General features: G+C 48.1%; 1 protein-coding gene across 4 annotated transcripts in view; it reads right to left on the reverse strand.

Moving 5' to 3' along the window:
* Positions 1–1,416: 1,416 nt before the first annotated feature.
* LOC308459783 (vomeronasal type-2 receptor 26-like) overlaps positions 1,417–24,953 on the reverse strand; it is a 65,624-nt gene continuing 42,087 nt past the window's right edge. For 3 of the 4 annotated variants that reach the window (XM_080975468.1, XM_080975469.1, XM_080975467.1), the window contains 4 exons: positions 7,812–8,672; positions 6,849–7,076; positions 4,795–4,921; positions 1,417–2,418 (listed from right to left, as the gene is read on the reverse strand). In XM_080975468.1, coding sequence (XP_080831594.1) covers positions 1,517–2,418; positions 4,795–4,921; positions 6,849–7,076; positions 7,812–8,609 — 2,055 coding nt within the window. In that variant the 5' untranslated portion in view covers positions 8,610–8,672 and the 3' untranslated portion in view covers positions 1,417–1,516. Of the gene's footprint in view, positions 2,419–4,794; positions 4,922–6,848; positions 7,077–7,811; positions 8,673–9,689; positions 9,958–24,953 lie in introns of those variants that run through there. The other variant, XM_080975466.1, reaches the window with a different exon arrangement.

Below are 24,953 nucleotides of genomic sequence, written 5' to 3' on the forward strand. Positions count from 1 at the left end.
CATAGGATTGCTGCCATGGGACAAAATAAAACCTCTCCACATTAGATGCTGTACAATTCAAGGTGTTTGGTGGGGGGCACAGAGCCCAAATGCTTTGGAACCAGGAGATCTCAAAGATGGTCTCATCCCTGAAATACCCAGCTGATCGCTGCACTCGGGAGGAGAGGGTCTCCTGCAGATCCCATTTCTCGACAGGTCCATTTCTGTTGGCACCCACCCTTTGGCATCTCTCTTCTCTATTGAAGACCTTCCTTTTTCAACAGACCTTTTCACTGGGGATATTCATGTCAGTTTGCATTTCTTGGTACAGAAAGTACTGATCTGATGTGTAGAGACATTTCCTATTCTAATTAATTCAAGAGGGTTCTGGAAGCTTCTCTGTGTGAAAGAAACTGGCGCAAACTGGAAGTTTCTAGCTGACACGTAAGTTTCTATTCTGCCTAGAAACAAGCAGAAGGTTCCTGATGTTTGGGTTATTCCTTCAGAGAAGCTGAATACAGCTGCCTTAAAGTGGTTCTGTTATCTCTTTCTGTCACGGTCATGCTGACTATAATAATAAGGCCAGAAGGAGCCTCGGTTTCACTTTTTCATCTCTCTTTCCTTCTGGTGTTCTGTACACAGTATGCTTAGTGTTAAGGTTTTAGTCTTATTATAAGTTATTGCAAGTTTACATTAAGTAAACAGGCCCAATCCTGAATGTATTGGATTTGTGACCATTATGCTCATTTGCCTTCAGTAGCAGTTGCAAACTGCTATTAATTGCCTCTGGTCTATTTTTTGGGAATCCTGCAACACGTTTTAAGTTTTATTCAGCTAACTATATGTTGGAATCTGCTCTGGATCGATATGAGTAGAATTCATGGCAATTCATCCCAGGCTGCAGTTCTCTGTGTATTGAATTTGACATTGTTTTTACATACAAAAGTGTTACTTGCTGTTTTTGCACAAGAAAGCGTTTTTATTCTTTATTTAAACAATGTTTTCATCATTGTTTTTATGCAGGCAGGGCTTTTATCAGCCAGAACTCAATGCAACTCAGTTCTGGCACCTCTCATGTTGTTGCCTCCATCACAGTCAAAATTCCAGGGGTGCCAACTTGAATAAAATAGGGGGGGCATGTAAGCCCCACCCCACATAATTGATCACAAGATGTGGTGCACTAACACCATTTGAATGGCAATACCCATCGTCCTGAGAGGGCCTGGACCCCTCAAATATTTTTTGATCAATCTATGTTTTTGGCAGTTATGTACAGTTTCTGGCCCTGATTTATAAATCTGGATCAGACTCTATAGGGTCCAAACTGACCCAAACCTGATTTGCCCTGCCCTGCATCCACATCCAGATCATGATCATGATCCAGAAAATAGAGTTCCCCAGTCTGGAGGTGGTCAAGAATAAGAAACCAACACAGAGGAAACTGGTGAGACACAAATTTATTCAAAGATCAAGATCAGAGGTCAGAGTGAATGATGTCCCAGGACTACTCAAGCGCTAAGATATGGACATACACACACTATTTTCTTCCCCTTATTAGGCTTTCCTTGTTGTTCAGGTCAGACCTCAGCACAATGATGTAGCATTTAGGGAAAAAGATGCAACCCAGTAAGCCAGCACTGGAGGACAAGATGGAGAAGACCTCCACGGCTACCATGTATTTCCCTTTGGTGCTCAGGTAGGTTGGAACAAAGGTCAGCCAAACACTGCAGAAAACCAACATGCTAAACGTGATGAATTTGGCCTCGTTAAAACTGTCAGGTAACTTTCTGGCCAGGAAAGCGACAAGGAAACTCACAACGGCCAGAAAACCCATATAACCCAAAGCACAATAGAACATGGCAGCTGAACCCTCATTGCACTCAAGGATGATCTCACTCTTCAGTGACTGCACGTCTGTATCTGGGAATGGAGGGGAAGCACTTAGCCAAAGGGTGCAAATGCCAGCTTGAAGGAAAGAGCAGGAAAAGACCACGCAATTGGCCAGCCCCTTCCCCACCCATCTCCTCATTCTGGAGCCTGGCTTGGTTGCCATGAATGCTAGAACCACGGTGATGGTTTTGGCCAGAATACTGGAAAGGGCCACCGAGAAGACGATGCTGAAAGTCATTTGTCGGAAGAGGCAGGTCCCTTTTCCAGGCTGACCAATGAAGAGCAAGGAGCAGAGGAAGCAGAGAAGGAGGGAGAGGAGGAGGAGGTAGGTGAGGCTGCGGTTGTTGGCTTTGACGATGGGAGTGTCCTTGTGCTTCACAAAAGTCGCCAGCACGAAGGTGGTGATCAGGGAGAAAGCCAGAGCGGAGACAGCTAAGCTGAGCCCTAACTTTTCTTGGTAGGAGAGGTAGCTCAGCCCCCTCGGAACACACCCTGTTTGGTCCTGGTTTGGGTAGTTTTCTTCTGCACACTTGACACAGGCATCCATATCTGGAGGGTGGAGGAACAATTAAAAATGTCAAGATGATGACCTACGTACATCTCCTGAAAGAATCAGTTACGGCAGCCAGTGAAATTCTCTCCTTCATCTCCTTTCCCCCTTTCCTTTCCTTTCCTTTCGGTTTCCTTTGCTCTGGGCTGTTGTTGGGGGGTTGTGCATACATGGGGGGCAGATGGATGGTGGGAGAATCCTGAGTGAGAGGCAGGGAAGGGAAAACCTCCCAGGATGAGGGACTGGGGAAACGAAAGCTCCCAGGTGAGAGCTAGAAGGGCCCCCACTTCCTGAGTGAGACCAGAGTCAAGAGCAGCTTTGGAGGGAGGACTCGGCATTCTATCTCTAGCTCTCCGTTTTTATGTAGAGTGGCTTCTTTTGTATTATTGTATTGTGAAAAAGCTTTGATAAAGTCTTATTTTAAAAAGAAATGAAAGTGCTCTTTGTGTCCATGCAGTTGCATGTCACAGCCCCAAGCCCTCCCCCAATTCTTGTATAATAAAACACACGGACACCAATATTTTGGGTTGATGGGATAATTAAGGCCACAACTTTATTGGTTACAGATGTGAGCAGTATTGGCAGGCATTGGAACGGAACTGACTATATCTGACTCCTGCCCGCCATGCAGGAAGTCTTGTAAGGGTCAACCACCAGTAGCCCTGTTGATGTGCATCAGCTACAAGCTCCCCCAGGGTTCCCGTTGGGGTCGAGGCAAGGCCCTAGCATCTACCTGGGCTTCGGATAAGATCCACACCCCCGGATCCCTTTAACAGAATACCCTTAAATGGGAGAGGCAGGTTTTACCAATGCCTAACTGCCAAACCTTACAAAGTTGTGACAATTGCTACGAGGCAGGCAAAAACCACTTGGCAGATGCCAATTCACCAAGTGGAAAAATTCCTACCTGGCTCCCTCAACAGGCGACCAACCGTGGTCCATAGCAGGGCCAAATGGCGAACGCATGAAAATAGGGCGGGAGGGTGGGAGATCCGACGAAAGAGGAGGTAAGGAGAGGGAGTCCCCCGGCTGCATGGCGGTTCAAATAGCGTAAGCCATGCTCCCCGGTCGACTGGATTGGTCGGCCGGGGTGTGTGACGCAGCCGGGACTCCCAGTGATGCGGGCGGCTTTGCCATGCCCCCCGCTGTTCACGGGGAGTACACAAGGCCTGCCTCTGGGAAGAGGAGCAGCCTTCTTTGACTAGCTGAACCACATAGGACACTCATGATTTCAGTGAGAAAGTTTGGATGATGCTGAACTGGTCTACTAGATTGTTTTTCCGTGAGATAGTAAATTCTGCTCTAATTGAAAACCATGAATACACTAGGCTGTTGTCCTAGTCCAATACTTTATTATTATTATTATTATTATTATTATTATTATTATTATTATTATTATTTAGTGGCTGTTCCTGTTGTTGAAAGTATCCATAAATTAAACTGTATTCCAAAGGGGAAAGCAAAGTTTGGTGAAATTTCTGTAGGTGTTGTGCCGAGCTTTTGTTGCACTTTTTTTCTGGTTGCTGGGGTTTTTAGATGTACTTTCCTTTATTCTACAACCCTTCCCACACACCCATGCTTCCTGAATACCCATGATACCCTCAGCTGAGCTTTATTTGAGATACCCTATCATTCACCTGACAGCTGTTCATTTTGACTCAAATATTTTTACTTCCAAAGAAACCAGAGCTGAAATACATTTCTTAAGGTAAAAGGAAGAACTTGCTTTTAGCATACAGCCTGTTAACATTTTCAACATTTTCAAGTACTTAGTATTCAAACTTCAGTTAAAGCCAGGAGAAGATGTTGTGACAAAACTAGGAATTGAAAGCAACCAGGGAGACTGAAGGAAATGGCTTTGGAAGTCTGTTGGCCTTTTGGAAATGCTCAGTCATTTGACAAATGACATTGCTGATGTGTGTGCTTCTAAAGATACCTTTGTTTTGTTTTTTTTTAAGTAAAATATATATAGTGTTACATTTTATTCTGAATATATTATTTCCCTCAATTGATCCTCAAAACCCATTTAAGGTGCTTAGACGGAGAGGCCGTAACTGACATAAGGTCACAGTGCTCTCTTTTTGAAACTATTGGAGAAAAGAATATTACTTGTTTGATGCTCTTTAAAATATGTATTGCAAAATATATTTAAAGGAATACACTATTTTCAAAGGAGGAAATAGCAAACAAGTCATATTAAATACACATCATTATTTCTCTGTACATATTGCCTCCTACCCAGTACTTTTTTTTCAGGGGGTACTGAAGGGTACGCAGTGTCTCTTTCGGCTATTGTTAAAAAGTGTGGCACATATTGCAACAACTTCATGTTTAGTACTGTCACCTATTTTTCTAGAAAAAAGCACTGCTCCTACCCTTCTTGTTAGAGATAGTCCCTTCTGGACATGGAACACAATCATAGCAGCAGAATTTCTCTCCCTCCTTCTTTTTCCTGCTGTAGCCAGGATAGCAGTTGTCATTGCACACAGAAACTGGCAGCATCTTCACCAAAAGAAGAAAGGAAGATTAGCAAGAACATATTATCTGTCATTCGACTGTCGCATGATTAGGATTATGTGCTGAGGAAAGTGAGCATGGAGCAGTCAGTTGTTCCAGCTTTCCTCCACATGTTGAGGGCTGGATATCTGTAGCAGGGAGTGTCCCCTACAATAATCCATTTTCAGAACAGTTTTAGGACCCTGCATTCAGAGCTCAACACCCGGAGGGAGACAGGGATGGTCCTGATGGAGAGGCGACAGTCAACAGCTCCCCCTGTCAGATCACTCCACTTGTGTGAGGAGCGAACGCCTGAAGAGGGCTGGCCTGCCCTAAGAATGAAAGGTAGTGGCATGCTGAGTCCCAAGGATGTGGAGTCCTAGCTGGCTTCAGAAGGAAGCCTGGGCTCATCTGAATAAAGCATTGCAGAAAGGTTTATGGAGGCGAATCATATTCTCTGCCTCTTTCCAATGTCGTAGCTCAGCTGCCACCTGTGCACTGAACAAATGCCACCCCAGAGTGAGATGTGAAGGACTGCCACCCTCTCTCCATCACATTATTCTCCAGTATTCCTGCCCTTGTCTTCATAGCCGGTTAAGGAGCCAATGGCCTATAGATAGCAGATGCTCATGGAGCCTGGCAGCTGTGAGCCCAGAACCATGAGAGACAACCAGGAAGTCATGGGCCCTCACATCATCAGGTGCTTTGGCACCCAGAGGCCCCTTGATCTGATGGAGATGGTGCAGAGGAGCAATCCTACCTGCCAAAGCAGTCAGTCCACGTTTTGCATCTAGACTAGGGGAAACTGAGGAAAGGGGTAGGTTTTTGGGTTTTTTACAATAATAAAAATATTTTTGGTAATAGGGAAATATTCCTCAATTGAACCATGTTGCTTCTGTCCAGAGAGGGTTTGAACAGAACAAATTCAACTGAATTGATAAGGCCCAAAGCTTAGCAAAGTTATTTTATTGACACCTAATGAGAATTAAAGATGGGCAGATTAAGGTGGTACTTCCTCTGTATCTTACTCACTTTGGTTGGGTTGGGCCAGGGGGGTGTTGTTTTTGTTTGTTACTTTGGTATTACCAATGAAGGGCAGTATAGAAATGTAACAAATAGTAATAATCATTCCTGGGGAGAAAACGCCAGGATGGGGGGCGGGGGCTTCTCTTCATGCCTCAGGTTTCATCCCAAGTCATGCTTTCCATGTTCCCCCCACCAGCCCTGCTCTGCGTCTCCTCGAGCTCTTCTGCTTGGCTAGAATGTGGTCCTGAACAGTGATCATCCATCTTGCTTGCCTCTGTGGAGAACAGAGAGAACTACTGGGATGTATCCAGAAGCCTCTGTGTTTGGAATTGCTGGAATGCAGCCTATTCAACACAGGCCAGAGTCATGCCTGCTGCTTCACCCTCTTTGGGCACAGTCATTTCCCTCTTTCCCACCCACCACTGGCATATGATCCCTGGATGGTTTCCCCTAAGAGAATGTGGGCAAAGGACTGAAAAAGATTCTGAGCTCCTGGTTTAATTGGCTTTATTAATAAGGAGATAGACTTCAGCATGGCCATGAGTGAATATGGAAAATGGATTACTAGCATCATGCCCAGAATATGGAAATATCCAGCAAATGGACATTCTCTCTGGATACCCCACACCAGAAATCAAACAATTAAAAAAAAAAAAAAGATTATGCGGGATTATACCAAAATTAAATCTGGAACACAATAAGGAATTTTCGAAATTTTTGAAGCTGATCTCAATACCTGTCCTTCAGGCTTCAGCTCCCAGATCCTGGTGCATTTTATTACACCTCCCATCCTCCTTGATTATTGGCTAACCTGCCTGGTGATGATGGGAGTTGTAGTCCAACAACCTTTGGGACCCAAGGCTGATTTTCATGGCAATATCTGGTCTCTCACACAGCTATGTCTCACCTGATTAAAGCTTTTATGCCACTCAATCTGATCATCATGAATGGTTAACTCTTTGCCGAAAGGAGCCTGAGGGTTCAGTTTTCCAACTTTGGCTCTAATCACTGAACCATTGGGGTAAATCTTCCAGTTTGTAACATCAAAACCTACAACTAATTCTGCATTTTCACTGAAGTGCACACGGTCTCCAGCACTGTTGTTGAAAACGATGCTCCGTAGAAAACGATGGACCTGGATTGAAGGATAACAAGAAAAAAGGACAACCATTTCACAAAGGCACAAAGGCAGGAGTTTTTTTAAACAGCAGGTGTCAGAGGTGCAGAAACCTCTGGGCCCTCCGATGTTGCTGAACTACAACTTCTGTAAGCCGCAATTGACTGAGTTGCAATTCAGCAACACATGGAGAGCTGGGCGTTCCCCACACCTGGCACAGGTGGGGGCTTCATCCATCGGACTGCCATGTCCTACTCTTGAATTGTACGTGATGTGGGATCATTTGATTGTTCTTTTCCTTTCACTGCCTCCACATGGGTGGCAGATTATGACTTACAAACAATTCACTAGACTGCCATTGCTTATCCAAGTGGATTTGCAAAAAGAAACCAAAAGAAAACTGCTCCCACGTGCCTCATTGATAGCACCCCCAGAGTTCTGCTCCCAGGTCAACTTAAAACTCATTTTGCTACCAACTTTGTGTTCAACGAGCCTCTATAGATTGGTGAGACCATGCCTCTAGCAAACTCTGCACCTAAGAGTATAAACTGTTCCCACATTGATCACACTGGCCTTTATAACTTGGTTTCCAATTCAGGTATAATCCCATCTTTTACAACAAGAACAGGCTGCATGAGATCATGAAGGGAACTGGAGGGGTGATGGCTCTGGGGCTAACACTACCGCTCTGGGTATCCACACCTTAAACATAGTTATAGTAAATCTCAATTTAAGTTTCATTAATTTTATTACCTGCCATGGTTCCACATTCTGAAATGCCATTTTTCGTCCTTCTTCCAATCTTCTATTCATGGATTTGGATTTGAATATAGCATTCAGAGCATGTGCCACAGCATAGATAGCATTGTAGACATTGTAGCTGTGTCCAGTCATTTTCATTTCAAACAAACTTCCAGGAAGACTCTCCAGATTCTCTTCCCCAGTGCAGGTTTTATTCTCCTCTCCTTCCCACTCCTTGGACGTTGTTAGCAAACAGTCAAATGCCTGTTCCCAGAAGTCTTGAATAAAGCCATCTCTTTTGAACCACGAAGGTCTTACCATCTGAAGGAACTTCTGGAAACCCTCAGGCTGATTTGAGTGAACTGTGAAAGATATGGTACCGTGGAAGGTTTGTAAATCCCAATTCTTTTGAATAGAGAATGATGCAAAATCCCAGTGAGATGTAACAATCCAGACTTTTCCAAGAGGTGGCAGTTCTATGAATGGTGCTACAAAGAACAGCACTCTCAAAGCCTGAAAGGATGGCGGTTCTCCATATACAAAAAATACGTTGGCTTTCTCCTTGAAGACAGTTACATAGTGTTCTATACGTTGTGAAACGTATTCTATAATCTCATCCACATAATTCCATTTTGGTATTCTCATGATGAAGGCGTAACAAATGCCATTTTCATCAAGCATTGGGGCCATTGTCTGTAAAAACCGGTCCCCTTTGTCATCATCCACAGCACCAAGCCCAATCCATGTCCACCCAAAATGCTGAAGTAATATCACAACTCCTGTGTTTTGGTGGGCTTCCTTTGGGACCATCTGGTACAAAAAGGGGAATAAAGTGTTGGCATGTTGTATTGGCAAAAATGATCCATAAGTGAGCTGAAATAAAATGCATAAATATTATTCAAAAGTGATGTTACATGAATCTAATGGCTTGTATGCCATTTTATCTGTGGAATATCAGAATAACACCATCTGCAAGTAATTGCATTGCTCGGTTTGAGTACTCTTACTCCCGGTGATAGTCCTTACTTCTGGGACTGTAGCAAAAGGGGGACTCTGCTATGTGACAGTCATTAAAATATCTGAAGTATTTAAAGACTCCTGGGGTTTTGCTTCAGGCGGTCATATGCTGCCATCATCTGTAACAGAAGATCTACAGGAATTCGGAATCATGTCAAAGGGGTGGATCCAGGCAACAAATTAAGAAAAGGGGTTTTTTTGTGCGCATTCTGTAAACCTGTTGTTTAATGCCAATGGAGGACACAGGGTATTAACAAATCATCACCTAAATATGCCAGGCAAACCACAGAGAGCTGGTAGACATTTAGGTTCACACAAGTAAGGTGTCAGATGGCTTTGTGTGCAAACATGCAAGCTTGATCCCAGCTCCCTCTCCTCACTTTTAACACATTTTGTCACCATCCCGATCTGCCACCCTCAGTCTTCAGGGGGAATCAGGGATGAAAGCAGGACTTTCAGATTGTGAGAAAGGCTATGAGGTAGATCAGGTGAATCCTATCCGTCAAGAGGCACTTCAGGTGGCCTTGGGACAGGACTGGTTCCTCCAGATCCTCAGGTCTTCTGAGCTCCTCTGCAGGCCCCACATCTTTTCCTCCGAGGACGTCGCCCCATTGTCTATGTCAGACAATGTTCACAGGATACAGCTCCCAACTAGTGACCAAAGTCATGGATGAAAAGGTTGAACAAGATCAGGGAAAGGACAAAGCCCTGCTTCAAACCTGTTGATCAGCACAGTTTGCCAATGAACTGTCAATAAACCTGATAGCAGTATCATTAAACCTGCATTTATCCAAAGGATAACAGGCAATTTTTCTGAAATCATGATGATCCCACCATGATGTGTTCTCTCTATTCTCTCATGAACAGGCTTACCTGTGGAGATTTGTACATTGCTGAAATGACGGCCACATTCGCAGAGATTTCGGAGATGCATCCTCCGATCAGAGCTATCACTTTGTTCTGGTTGTGACCCTGGAAGTTGGGGACAAACCTCCCTTGTGCAGAAAAGAGGCTGAGGCTGGCCTTATAGGTCATCCTGGCAGTGTAGTAGCTGTTGAGGATGTGAAATCCCAGAGAGATGTTGGATAAAATGTCGGGGTTTTCATTGATCTCTTGGACAGCAAATGCCAAGGCCAGGATGTGCTGGTAGTTCTTTGGCACCGAACTGTCATGGAAGTTACAGTTGTTAAAGCTGCTAATAAACAACAGTAAGAGAAGCAACCAAAGGACATTCATACTCTTCTTCTCTCATCTGCTTGTTTCCAAGATTGACTTGCAGTTTGAACCTCAGTTGAGTCATTCCCTTTGCCAATCAACTGAGTGTAAAGTTAAGATTTTCTTTACATGTTCTCACAATGTACATAAAATATTTTGTATAGTTTTAATCTTATTTCTACTGGATCAGTATGTTTATTCATTAGTTATTAAATGTATAACCTGCCTTTTTTCCTTGAGTTTTATATACCTAACCTTTCTCCCATTTTCTTTCTTTATTCATCTTGCTAACCAGCCACATGATTACAATTTTCATTCTTTTATTGGCATTTCCCAAAATCACTTTAATTCCTATTTATTATTGTTATAATCCATTGCACCATTAGTTTAGCACAAGTTTCCCTTAAATTCATACCTAGAGAGAACCTATGTGATTCCCCCATCCTAACAGGAGGGGGAAGTCAGGAGACAGGGGTGCCTGGCGTGCTCTGGTCCAGGGGGTCACAAAGAGTCGGACACGACTAAACGACTAAACAACAACAACTTTTCTCATGTCAACATGGACACACACTTTCCCAGGTCCCCCCCCCCCATTTGATCATTATTTCGTTCCCGGGTTCCAGTTTAGTACTGTGTTTCGGGGATGACCTGTTTCCTGGTATTTTAAAAGGAAACTCAAAGAAGAGAAGTGCTATAGAATGAGACCCTTTCACCAACTCTCCACTGACAATCTCGTTATTTCATTCTATGCAGTAATTACTGAAAATCTCTATAACAATAGACACAATCGATCCATAACTAAGATAAAATTGCATCACGTAACTAATAATGGATTATTTAATATCTGGATATATTAATGCAGCTGAAGAGCATTTGCTACTTGGTGATAAAATGAGAGAAGAAAGCAAGAAGAAAATCAAACTGAAAGCCTTGTAATAACAGCTAGTGTATTATGTTTTAGGGCCAGCTTTTAAAATCACACACACACACCCGTGCATGAACACACATCCCTATAGTATTTTGCCTGTGCCTATTTATATATGTTTAAATGAACAAGACGAGGGGTCCAGACTATACTTCCAAAGGCATCTAGCCAACACATACTCTCGTCATATTTGATTGCTGGTTCATCTCCAGTGTACTTAAAGCAATAAAATGTTTGACAGCGGGAGGGAATAACTAGCTTTAATATCACCCAGATTTAGTTATGCTTCCTCACTCCTGTCTTCACTGAAGGAGCAAAATCCTCCATGTAGATATTCTGTGCAAGGCTGGTGGAAGTGCTCTTGTGGGACTCGGCCACATTGAGGTTTGTTGTGTGGCGGAGACTATCACCAGGCAATGGGTAGCAAAGCAAAAAGGCTTTATTCTTATGCAAGAATGGTGGCTCATCCATCTCATGGCGCAGACAAGAGACTACGGGGGCTGCAGGTTACACATATGGTTTTATACTGTCACATATGCAGCTTGATGACCTGTTTGCTCCCACCTTGACTCACCTTTATGTAGGAGCTAACCATAACCTTTGATAAGCTGGCTGCCTTCATTATGCATTTTGGGGGGGATTTCCACTGCCCCTTTGTTCCCACTATTATTTCTGGTTTTGCTCATTTCTCTTGAGCAGAGTGCCTCAAGTTTCCAACACAATCACCAACCTAATTCCAACACAGACCACAACTTCCATACATTTCAAGAACACTTTTGAGAGAAAACTAGGAATGCTTTATACCACCAATGTGCTGTAGATGCCTCTTTTCTCACGCCAGAAATGAACAGACACAATTGCTCCTTAAATATAAGTTCTCAGTAACTATACTTGGAACTTAATACATAAGCAGCATGAGTGAGAGGGAGAGATGGTGCCTTACATGGGCTCATTAATCACAATCTGTGTCGGCTGTTTCAGGAAAGAGAGGAGATTATGGAGGAAAAAGACCTGAGAAACCATCTCTCCAATGACCAGGTCTCCAGGATGGTAAAATTCATGAGGGATCGGGAGGGGATCATCTTGTATGCTACAGTTAATGGAATGTTTCTGGCCCACAACATGACACAGCAGGACAAGCAGAAGCACTGCAACCAGCATGATTCTGTTGGAAGAATAGAGCCATGAAACGCAGCCTCCCATCTTTGCCTCTGCAGCATCACATACCACGTTCATCAGGATTGACCTCAACAGACCCCTAACAGACAGAGGGGAAATGATCATAACAGGAATGATAGAGTCCTGCCTAGACCCAAATCTAGTTCTAAATAATGTGAGATCTTTATAACGTCAGATGTTGATTGTTGATGTAGCTGAAGAGCTCTGGAAGCACTTTGTGTTTTTCAGGATGGAAACCAGCAATTCTGCTAATGATGGGGAGGATTATCTGTTCCCCGGGGTGTTCCTTGCTTTGGAAGTTGCATCATGCATGGTGAACCTGTGAGGAGTCATCCTCCCGACTTGGAATCCTACAAATCTTATTATTTCTTTTGAAGAGTAATTAGCAGGAGGTGGCACTTAGCTCAGTAGGTCCAAGCTGCACCTCCCCAGAACTGAAGGAAATTCATCTACACATCCCTCATGTTGGGCATAATCCAGCAAGCCTTCATTTCCCCCAAAAATGTGAAGGCCTAGAGTTAAAGGTACAATCACAGCCTAGGGAAATTCCAGGTTCAGACGCATCGTGATTATGGGCTCATCTCTTTAAATGATTTGCCCCATTAAATTTTATTTGTGTATTGTGTTATTATCAAAAGTATTTGCTTATGCAGTATTATCAACATGAATGTCATCAAATAACATCTATACATCATTTTCATATTGTCAGGGGTTCAGGAGCAGAGGCACAGGAAAGGGAGGAAATAGAGAGCGAGGGGGAGGAGTCCGAAGGTAATGTTAGCGATGACAGCGGTCCGAGGTCTCTGAGTCTTTCCAGCGAATCGGAAGATTCACAGAAAGGGGCTCCCATGGTCAGAGCAAGGGGGGTGCCGAGGGGGACACCCCAGGAAGAAGGGGCCAGAGGGGACTCAGAGAGAAGCAGTTGGAAATCAGGACCAGCGTCCACACCAGAGTGCAGTAGGGGGGAGGAGTCCCAGGCATCGGGATCAGGCGGCGCACTGCCAGTGGGAGGACATGAGTCAGGATTGGCCACGCCTCCATCGGGGAGCGAGGAAACGGTCGAGAGGAAGGTTGAAGGCTGGGCGCACGCGCCAAGTTCAAATGTACAGGAGGGCGGTGCAGTTGGCAGCCCGGATAGGGAGCCAGGTCCCAAAGCCCGCCGAAAAGACGGGGAGGAGTCAGGGGGGTCAACGTCAGCGTCAGAAGAATCCAGGAAGGAAGGGACCCCGGGGGGTAGCAGGACCCAGAGGAGAAAGGAGAGACGGAAGAGGTGGAGTAAGGCTAGAATCTTAAACTGGTGTACAGGGGGCGGAGACTCAGATGGAGCTTCGCCGATCTAACCATGAGACGTAGAGTTGCACGCAGCAGCTTGAGAATGGAAACTGTAACTCAATAAAGACTTTTGTTTAATGATCGCTGGCTAGCGTGATCCTCTGTGAGCTAGGATCTGGAAGCAGCTCTGACAGTAAGCTCCATCTATTAAATTGTGGGCATCTACGGCCTCGCGGAGAGGAGAGAAAGCGGGTGCCTACTAGCGAGCTCACGAACGGCAGACAATATGACGGCCGAACAGCAGATAGCGGAACTCAGAGAAGCAGTGTCACGACTGAATGCCGAGGCTCTTGCATCCAGGAAGAGAGAGGAGGACGCAGCTGCCGCCTACAGGGATCTCCAGGTCAGGTTGGAAGTGCTTACGAAGCAAGGGCAACTGACACCCAAACCGGAGGGGATTGGGTTGGGGAGACGAACAGGCGGTCTGGTCTCTCACTTCGATGGGAATTTGCAACAGTACCCCAACTTTAGAGCAGATGTAATGTGTGCACTGCAACTGCTGAACAAAGACTTTAGAGATGAGCAAGAGAAGGTGGGATTCATCATGTCCCATTTGCATGGAGATGCTAAAGCATGGCTGCGCAATTTGTGGAGAGATAAGGATCCGGCGCTCCAAAATGCGGATGCCTTTATTAAAGCGATGGATGGGTGCTTTTTATCAAGCATTGACGTGGATCTTGCTCGGCAGCAGATACATGGACTGAAGCAAGGGAGGGCCAGCGTAAGGCAGTACCATGCCCGCTTTTTCGCTTTGGTCAGTGCTCTGGAATGGGACAGAGATTCGGCTCCTGTAAGAGACCTGTTTTGGGAGGGATTGCACGGCTCGGTTAAAGATGAAATTGCGAGGGGGGAGAGACCCCGGACCACGCAGGAGATCGTTCAGAGGGCGCTGGCGGTGGGGGTGCGGCTGGAAGAACGTCAGTGGAGCAAGGACGAAGGGCGTGGAGGGCGCGAACCAGCCAGGGGCTCCTCCTTCCTTCCCAGAGAAGCAGCGCGTGCGCAATCCACGCCTCCGCCAGGAGGAGGAGCGGAACCTATGGAGGTTGGAGGTGCAAGGGCTCAGTCAGCAGCCAGAGCCCTAGCACCGGCAGCAGTGAAAGCGAAGCCTCCTAGAGGGAACAGGAAGTGTTACATCTGCGATGATCCACAGCATATGGCGAAAGAGTGTCCCCAGAGGCTCCACAAGCACACTGCAGCCTCAGCAATGGTAACTGCAGCAACGCAGCAAGGAGAACCACAGCAGGGAAACGACGGAGTCTGGCTGGAGAAAGAGGCACTGGGGCCCAGCCAGACGTGTCAGTGAAGCAGTCCCCAGAGATTTTACAACCCATGGACCCCCTCCCGCCCAAACCAGTAGTGAGGCTCACCGCGTCTCTCCAGCTGCCCAATGGAATCACCATGGACGTGCCAATCACCATTGACTCAGGAAGCAATGCGGACTTTATAGGGCAGGACTTTGTCGACCGGCACGCTATACAGTTGCTGCCTGCCACGCTGCCCCTGCAGGTTGTCACGGTGGATGGCAGGGAGCTGCTAGGGGGGCAAGTGGTGAAGCAGACACCACCAATGGTGATGCGACTTGGGAATCACAGGGAAATCATCAGCTTCAATGTCACTCAACTATCGGACACGCCCATTGTATTGGGCATGAGTTGGCTGGACAAGCACAGCCCGACGCTGGCTTGGTACCAGAGGCAGCTGACCTTCGGCTCTTCCTTTTGCGCTGAACACTGCATCGTGCCCCGGCAGGAAGGAGAGGAAGAGGAGTCACAGCTGCAGCTAGGCACGCTGCAAGCGGTTCCCCACAAGTACGCAGAATTTTTGGAGGTTTTCTGCGAGAAGGAGGCAGACAGGCTACCCCCCCACAGACCATATGACTGCAAAATTGACCTGCTGCCGGGGGCGGCGCTGCCCAAAGGGAAGCTGTATTCCATGTCTGAGGACGAACTGCAGGAACTCAAAGAGTTCATAGATCATAATTTGGAGCGCGGTTTCATCCGAGAGTCCAAGGCAGCGGGGGGCAGTCCGGTATTCTTTGTTAAGAAGCGGGACACGCCCCAAAAAAGACTTGTAGTGGACTGTCGCATTTTGAACAGTGTGACCAAGCCATCGGACTTCCCCATGCCCCAAATCGACGACCTCCTCGCAAAGGTACGGAAGGGCAGCGTGTTCACCAAGTTGGACCTGCGAGGGGCGTACAACCTCATTCGCATGCGGGAAGGAGATGAGTGGAAGCAGCCATGTTCACGCCCCTGGGCACCTACGAATATAGAGTTATGCCTTTTGGATTGCAAAATGGTTCCCACGTTTTTCAAGCTTTCATGCATCACGTGTTGGCGGGGCTCCTCTACAAGACGTGCGTCTGTTTCTTGGATGACATCCTGATCTTTTCGGAATCGCAGCAGGAGCATGACAGACACGTCAAGGAAGTGCTGAGCAGGCTACAGCAACATAGGCTTTACGCCAAGCTGGAGAAGTGCCAATTTGACGTGACGGAGGTGGATTTCCTGGGCTACAAGTTGTCTGACAAGGGGCTCGCCATGGACAGCGCCAAGGTTCGAGCAGTGTTGGATTGGAAAAGCCCACGCAACCGGAAGGAGGTCCAACGGTTTGTCGGCTTCGCGAACTTCTATCGCAAGTTTATCAAAGGCTTTGCCATGCAGACAGCGGCCATCACGGACACGCTCAGCTCCAAGAAAAAGAAGTTCATCTGGACAGAGCAGGCGGAGCAGTCCTTTCAGGCACTCAAGCGTCTCTTCGCGTCGGAAGAGCAGCTGCTTCATGTCAACCCCAGCAGGCCGATGAGGGTGGAGACAGACGCTTCGGACAGAGCCGTGGGAGCAGTCCTGCTGCAGAAAGACCCGCAGGGGGCTTGGAGGCCGGGAGCGTTTTACTCCAGGAAGCTCAGCAAGTCTGAACAGAACTACACCATCTGGGACAGGGAGTTGCTGGCCATTCATGCAGCATTCAAAGCGTGGAGGCACTTCCTGATCGGCGCCAAGCACACGGTGCAGGTCTGCACGGACCACAAGAATCTGGAGCACTGGCGCACGGCACAGTTCCTGAACCAGAGGCAGATACGTTGGGCTGAGTTCTTTGCGAACTTCGACTTCCGAATAGAGTATGTCCCGGGGGACACCAACATCATGGCGGATGCTCTCTCCCGTAAGCCACAGTATCTGGAGGAGGCAACGCCAGCGGCCGCCATGCACATCTTCGCACCGACAGTGTGGGCGTGCGCTGCTGCAACAGTTGACGTGGAGGCGGTGCGACGAGCGTTGCAGGATGACTCCTTCGCGCAAGCAAAGATGGCAGAGGTGCGCAAGGGCACGGCAGCGACCGACGAGTTCCAGCTGCGAGATGTATTGCTCATCCGTAAAGGGGCCATCTACGTGCCGGGAGACGAACTTCGCGCCAAGGTACTGCAGCAGCTGCACGACGCGCCCACTGCCGGGCACTTTGGCAAGGAGAAGACGGTGGAATTAGTCGCCAGAGACTTCTGGTGGCCCGGAATGAGAGGGGAAGTCGCGGACTACGTGGCGAGGTGTGACACCTGCCAGAGGGCCAAACCAGTGCACAGACCGCCGGCCGGACTGCTGGAACCGCTGCAAACTCCGTTCGAACCATGGGAGAGAGTGGCCCTGGACTTTGTCACGGATCTGCCCAGCTCGAGGGGCAAGACGGCAGTGCTAGTGGTGGTGGACATGTTCACCAAAATGGCCCACTTCATTCCGTGCGCAAAGGTGGCCACAGCGGAACAGACCGCCAAACTGTTCATAGACCACGTGTTCAGGGTTCACGGTCTACCACGGTCTATCCTGTCCGACCGGGGGCGACAGTTCATCTCGAACTTCTGGCAGAAGCTGATGGGTTTCCTGAACGTCAAGATCAACCTAGCGTCGGCAAGACACCCGCAGACCAACGGACAAGCGGAGCGAGTCAACGCCATCATGCAGCAGTACCTGAGATGCTACGCAAATCAGCAGCCGGCAACATGGGTGGACTACCTGCCGCTTGCTGAGTTCGCCTACAACACGAAGCACGTGTCCACGGGGGTGACACCGTTCTTCGCCAACAACGGGAGGCATCCCAGAACCTTCCCGGGATTAGAGAGACTGGGGGAGGGGGAGCCACAGGCAGCGGAAGCCTTAGCGTCAGAGTTGCAGGAGGTTCACGAACAGCTTCGGAGGCAGTTAGAACTAGCAAAGCACGCATACAAACTGCAGGCTGACAAGCACAGAAGGGTTGGGGAAGACATACAGGTGGGAGACTGGGTTTGGTTAGCAGCCCAGGCGGTGCCGGCCAGATCGTTAGCGAAGAAGAAGCTCGGACATAAGCAGCTAGGCCCTTACCAAGTCGAGGCACAGGTCAATCCAGTGGCCTTCCGGTTGACACTTCCGGAGGGATCCAGAATGCACCCAGTGTTCCATAGATCAGTGCTCACGCCCTACAAAGCACCTCACAGATTTCAGGAGCCGGGCACGGCACCAGACCCGCTCAGGGAGACGCCCCCAAGGAGGGGGTCGCCAAGGGGGGAACCCATCAACGAGGTCACAGAGATTTTAGACTCGAGATGGGGGGAAGAGGGTGTAGAATATTTTCTCGCCAGAGAAGGTACCCCGGCCAGCGCCAACAGTTGGGTGCCGGACTATGCCTTGGACGAGCCTCTTCTCAAGGACGAGTTTCATGCCCTTTTCCCACACAGGCCCATGCCAGCCGAGTATTTCGACGACTGGCTTTTCACACCCACATTTTCAGCCAGCACATTCCAGGGGTTCACCTCGGACGAGGAACCGGCACTAGAAACACGTTCCCCGGAGGGATCACCCTCGGGGTCGGCCTCAGACCGTTCCTATTGGTGGGACGATCGACCAGAGGAGCAGTGGCGCAGGAAGTGGCTGGGGGGTCCTTGGCAGGCAACGTCCCCGGAGGAGACCGGGGGAGAGACGGACATGGACGTGTTGGGGGAGGACCTTGGGTTCGAGCACGGCGGCAAAGAGATGGAAGCAGAGGAAATCGAGGTCGGCGAGAGCACGGAGGACGAGCCGGACTTATCCGGCTGGATGCACGCCACGGGGGACGAACTGTATCCGGCACTCACCCCCACAACGACGGAGCACCCAGTACCCACACCTGAAGGAGGGGAGGGGGGAAGGGGGGGCTTCGAGGGGGGGATGGATGTCAGGGGTTCAGGAGCAGAGGCACAGGAAAGGGAGGAAATAGAGAGCGAGGGGGAGGAGTCCGAAGGTAATGTTAGCGATGACAGCGGTCCGAGGTCTCTGAGTCTTTCCAGCGAATCGGAAGATTCACAGAAAGGGGCTCCCATGGTCAGAGCAAGGGGGGTGCCGAGGGGGACACCCCAGGAAGAAGGGGCCAGAGGGGACTCAGAGAGAAGCAGTTGGAAATCAGGACCAGCGTCCACACCAGAGTGCAGTAGGGGGGAGGAGTCCCAGGCATCGGGATCAGGCGGCGCACTGCCAGTGGGAGGACATGAGTCAGGATTGGCCACGCCTCCATCGGGGAGCGAGGAAACGGTCGAGAGGAAGGTTGAAGGCTGGGCGCGCGCGCCAAGTTCAAATGTACAGGAGGGCGGTGCAGTTGGCAGCCCGGATAGGGAGCCAGGTCCCAAAGCCCGCCGAAAAGACGGGGAGGAGTCAGGGGGGTCAACGTCAGCGTCAGAAGAATCCAGGAAGGAAGGGACCCCGGGGGGTAGCAGGACCCAGAGGAGAAAGGAGAGACGGAAGAGGTGGAGTAAGGCTAGAATCTTAAACTGGTGTACAGGGGGCGGAGACTCAGATGGAGCTTCGCCGATCTAACCATGAGACGTAGAGTTGCACGCAGCAGCTTGAGAATGGAAACTGTAACTCAATAAAGACTTTTGTTTAATGATCGCTGGCTAGCGTGATCCTCTGTGAGCTAGGATCTGGAAGCAGCTCTGACACATATAGTTTTCCCTTAAACCATAGCTTCCTGTAGACTTCAGATCTATATTCCACAACCGCACCCATGTCGACATGAGAGAAGGGGAGAAAGGACTGTTTCGCTGTAGCTGCAGCAGCATCTTTTTACTGCCCTCTCTCCAATGCGAAGGAGAAGCAAAATTACCTCCCTGCAAGCAGGAAACTGGGGCAACAGCTTGGCCAGCAGACAAGTGAGATCCAAACTGGGAGGAGCTCAATTGAGGCAGCAAGACAGAAGGCAGAGTTTGGCAGAGGGGCAGCGCAGGAGGGCCGCCAGGGCAGGACTTTGGGGCAAAAGGCCAGGGCCCAGTTGGCAGAAGGAGCAGGAGGCCCCTGACACCTGGAAGCAGGTGAGATGCTACCAGGACTGCCTCAAGGAGGGAAGTGGGGTGAGAAGGGGCCTCTGAGCAGCGATCCTTGGGACAAGCAGAACAGCATTTCTCAAAATAAATAAATAAATGAATTCCTTCTAGTAGCACCTTAGAGTGCATGCACACAAAAGCTCATACCAATAACAAACTTAGTTGGTCTCTAAGGTGCTACTGGAAGGAATTTTTTATTTTGTTTTGACTACGGCAGACCAACACGGCTACCTGTAACTAGCATTTATCAAAACTTTGAAAAGGTTGTGTTATGTACTGAAGTTCTCGCGCTGGGCCAGCAGGGGGATACTGTAGATAGTTTTTACTCAGGTCCACATATGCAAATAAGGGATCGAAAGTGATGTTCAGTGATTGGATAGTTACAGAAAGTGGTTACAGTTACATAACAACTTTATATAAGCAGCTCTATATAAGCAGGCTGACTGAACCCTTCAGTTCAGTTCTGCATTGGAGAGAGACCCCCAAGGCAAGGAGCAGAGGGTCTTGCCCCCAATTCCTCTCTGCCAAGTCTCCTCTCTCTTCCCCCCGAGGGTGCCATAGGGGGAAGAGGGTCCCAGGGGTGCGGGGATACTGCATGGGGGTCCCTGTTCATGCATGCTGGGGGGAGACCCCCAAGTCAAGGAGCAAAGGGTCCTCCCTTGTCCACTCTGCCAAGCCAGGGAGGGGCGAGTTCGCAGGAGGTCTGCAGCTCTGCTCTTCCTTGGGATCCAGATGCTACCTTCCTTTTTGGGGAGGGGGCTTTGGGGCAAGAGAAACAGGGCATGCAAATGAGGCCCCTTCGGATTGAGGGGAAAGTCGCATTGAATAACAGAGATTTGCAGATGACACCAAACTGGGAGGGGTGGCTAACACCCCAGAGGACAGGATCACACTTCAAAACGACCTTGACAGATTAGAGAACTGGGCCAAAACAAACAAGATGAATTTTAACAGGGAGAAATGTAAAGTATTGCACTTGGGCAAAAAAAATGAGAGGCACAAATACAAGATGGGTGACACCTGGCTCGAGAGCAGTACATGTGCAAAGGTCAGAGGGGGCAGGGTTTCTGTTGAGGCAGGTGATTAGCTGTGGGAGGAGCTTATCAGAGCTAGCAGGGCAGCAGTTGAAGAAGGAGCAAAAAGGGTTTTCTTGTGTGTGTGTGTTTCTTTGTGGCTGATTAGCTGTTCTCCCTGTGCAAAGGTCAGAGGGGGCAGGGTTTCTGTTGAGGCAGGGGATTAGCTGTGGGAGGAGCTTATCAGACCTAGCAGGGCAGCGGCACGCACCTAGCGGCGTGCGCAGTTTGATCCATCTTTTAGATTTAGGGGAGCTAGTCTCAAACGTTTGTTGGGGGAGACCTAGGTTTTTTTTTGTGGGGGAGTTATTTCTCCTGTCTTCACGCTTTTTATGATGGAGGACCGCTGTAGCCACCCCCAACGACACGTTCTCAAGATGGAGGGGGAGGGAACAGCTGCAGTCGCCTGTGGTTCCTGCGCAATGTTTGCCATCTTGCCAAAGGTTGCAGGCAGCTTTACCTGCAGCAATTGCATGTTGATTGCCCTCTTAAAAGACAAAGTCCAGCAACTGGAGGAACGTGTAGCTACGCTCCAAAGAATTAGAGAGCTGGAGCTCTTCTTGGAAGCAACAGAGCACACCGTCTCCACCAAGGAGGAGACAGGGGACTCCCCTGAGAAGGAGGCTAGTTCACCAACACAGGAGCCAGATATATGGAGAAACGTGACTCAAAGAAGTAGGAGGCCCAGGGTTCGCTCTGATTGTTTAGAAATACACAATCGCTTTGAGGTCCTCTCCCCTAGCATGGAAGACGAAGAGCAGACTCCATTTGAGGATCTCTCCCTCATTACAGTCGATCAGGTATATGAAGACGAGCAGCAAAGTCAGTCCTCAGGGAATGTGCAGGCGACCTTGGAACGGACAGCTCACGGAAGAACCCCGACCAAACCTAAGAGGAGGCGTGTAGTGGTGATAGGGGATTCCCTACTGAGGGGAACAGAAGCAGTGATCTGTGGGCCTGACAAGATGTCTCGGGAAGTGTGCTGTCTCCCCGGGGCTAAGATCCAAGATGTAACTGAACGACTGCAAGGAATCATAAAACCCACTGACGAATACCCCTTCCTCTTGGTTCATGTGGGAACCAATGACACTGCAAGCAATAGCCTCCAGAAGATCAAAAGAGACTACGAGGCTCTCGGCAAGAAATTGAAGCAACTAAATGCACAAATTGTCATCTCATCTGTCCTCCCAGTTGAACGACGTGGCCCAGGGAGAGAGGGAAAAATAGTGGAAGTGAACAGCTGGCTTCGCAAATGGTGTAAACAGGAACGGTTTGGATTCTTAGATCACGGACTGCAGTTTCTTGAAGATGGACTTCTGGCAAGCGATGGGCTGCACCTCACAATGGTTGGGAGGAATGTTTTTGCCAAAAATCTCAGAAACCTCATCAGGAGGGCTTTAAACTGACTAATGTGGGAGAGGGAGACAGTGCTCCTGAAGGTAGGAGTCTATCAATTGATGAAGATGATCATCCAAATGTCATAGACCAAATGGAGCAAACAGCACGCAGACCTAGTGGTGGGAGGAAAAAATCCTTAAATAAGAGACACGGGGGAATGATTAATGGACTTCAATGTCTGTACACTAATGCACAAAGCATGGGAAATAAACAAGATGAGCTTGAGCTCTTGGTACAGCAAACTAAATATGACATAATAGGCATCACTGAAACCTGGTGGGATAAGTCCCACGATTGGAATGTAAAAATGGGGGGTTACAATCTATTTCAGAGAAACAGACCAGACAAGAAAGGAGGAGGAGTGGCGTTATATGTCAGGGATGTGTATACCTGTGAAGAGATCCAGGATTTAGAACCTCAAAGCCAAAGTGAGAGCATTTGGGTCAAAATTAAGGGAGAGAAGAATAACAGAGACCTCATTGTGGGAGTTTACTATAGATCCCCAAGCCAAACGGAGGACATAGATGATGCCTTCCTGGAACAGATGGCCAAGCATGCCAAAGGAAGGGAGATAGTAGTAATGGGGGACTTCAATTACCCGGATATTTGTTGGATGTCAAACTCAGCCAAGAGCATAAGGTCAAACAGATTCCTCACTGGCCTTGCAGACAACTTCATTGTCCAGAAAGTGGGAGAAGCAACAAAGAGGAACAGCCATTTTAGATCTGGTCCTAACCAATGTTGATGACCTGGTTAGTGGGGTAGAAGTGGAAGGATCATTAGGCGCGAGTGATCATGCTCTTCTGAAGTTTACTATACAGCGGAAAGGAGCAGCCAAGCATACTAGGACTCAATTTCTGGATTTTAAGAAAGCCGACTTCATAAAACTTAGGGAAGTGCTGGGTGAGATCCCATGGGCAGTAATACTAAAAGGAAAGGGAGTTCATGATGGCTGGGAATTTGTTAAGAGGGAGATAGTAAAAGCACAACGTCAGGCAATACCAATGAGACAGAAACATGGAAGGTGCCTAAAGAAGCCAGGGTGGCTATCTAAAGAACTTTTAACTGAGTTAAGATTAAAAAAGGATGTGTACAAAAAATGGAAAAGGGGGGAAACCACCAAAGAAGAATTCAAACAAATAGCCAGCACGTGTAGACACAAAGTCAGAAAAGCTAAAGCACAGAATGAACTCAGGCTTGCTAGAGAGGTTAAAAGCAACAAAAAAGGCTTTTATGGGTATGTTCATAGCAAAAGGAAGAACAAAGAAACAGTGGGGTCACTCAGAGGAGAAGATGGTGAAATGCAAACAGGGGACGCAGAAAGGGCTGAACTCCTCAATGCCTTCTTTGCCTCAGTCTTCTCCGATAAAGAAAACAATGCCCAACCTGAAGAATTTGGAGCAAATGATTCAGCAGAGGAAACACAGCCCAGAATAACTAAGGAGATAGTACAAGAATACTTGGCTAGTTTAGATGTATTCAAGTCTCCAGGGCCAGATGAACTGCATCCAAGAGTATTAAAAGAACTGGCAGATGTGATCTCAGAACCACTGGCAGTCATCTTTGAGAATTCCTGGAGAACAGGCGAAGTCCCGGCAGACTGGAGGAGGGCAAATGTTGTCCCTATTTTCAAAAAGGGGAAAAGAGAGGACCCAAATAATTACCGCCCAGTCAGTCTGACATCAATACCAGGGAAGATTCTGGAGCAGATCATTAAGCAAACAGTCTGTGAGCACCTAGAAAGGAATGCTGTGATCACCAATAGTCAGCATGGATTTCTGAAAAATAAGTCATGTCAGACTAACCTGATCTCGTTTTTTGACAGAATTACAAGCCTGGTAGATGAAGGGAACACAGTGGATGTAGCCTACCTTGATTTCAGCAAGGCATTTGACAAGGTGCCCCATGATATTCTTGTAAAGAAGCTGGTAAAATGCGGTCTTGACTATGCTACCACCCAGTGGATTTGTAACTGGCTGACTGACCGAACCCAAAGGGTGCTCATCAATGGTTCCTCTTCATCCTGGAGAAGAGTGACTAGTGGGGTGCCACAGGGTTCTGTCTTGGGCCCGGTCTTATTCAACATCTTTATCAACGACTTGGATGATGGACTCAAGGGCATCCTGATCAAATTTGCAGATGACACCAAACTGGGAGGGGTGGCTAACACCCCAGAGGACAGGATCACACTTCAAAACGACCTTGACAGATTAGAGAACTGGGCCAAAACAAACAAGATGAATTTTAACAGGGAGAAATGTAAAGTATTGCACTTGGGCAAAAAAAATGAGAGGCACAAATACAAGATGGGTGACACCTGGCTTGAGAGCAGTACATGTGAAAAGGATCTAGGAGTCTTGGTTGACCACAAACTTGACATGAGCCAACAGTGTGACGCGGCAGCTAAAAAAGCCAATGCAATTCTGGGCTGCATCAATAGGAGTATAGCATCTAGATCAAGGGAAGTAATAGTGCCACTGTATTCTGCTCTGGTCAGACCTCACCTGGAGTACTGTGTCCAGTTCTGGGCACCACAGTTCAAGAAGGACACTGACAAACTGGAACGTATCCAGAGGAGGGCAACCAAAATGGTCAAAGGCCTGGAAAGGATGCCTTATGAGGAACGGCTAAGGGAGCTGGGCATCTTTAGCCTGGAGAAGAGGAGGTTAAGGGGTGATATGATAGCCATGTTC

Source organism: Podarcis pityusensis, assembly GCF_964106645.2.
Source record: "Podarcis pityusensis genome assembly, chromosome: 12".
NCBI classification, from domain to species: domain Eukaryota; kingdom Metazoa; phylum Chordata; class Lepidosauria; order Squamata; family Lacertidae; genus Podarcis; species Podarcis pityusensis.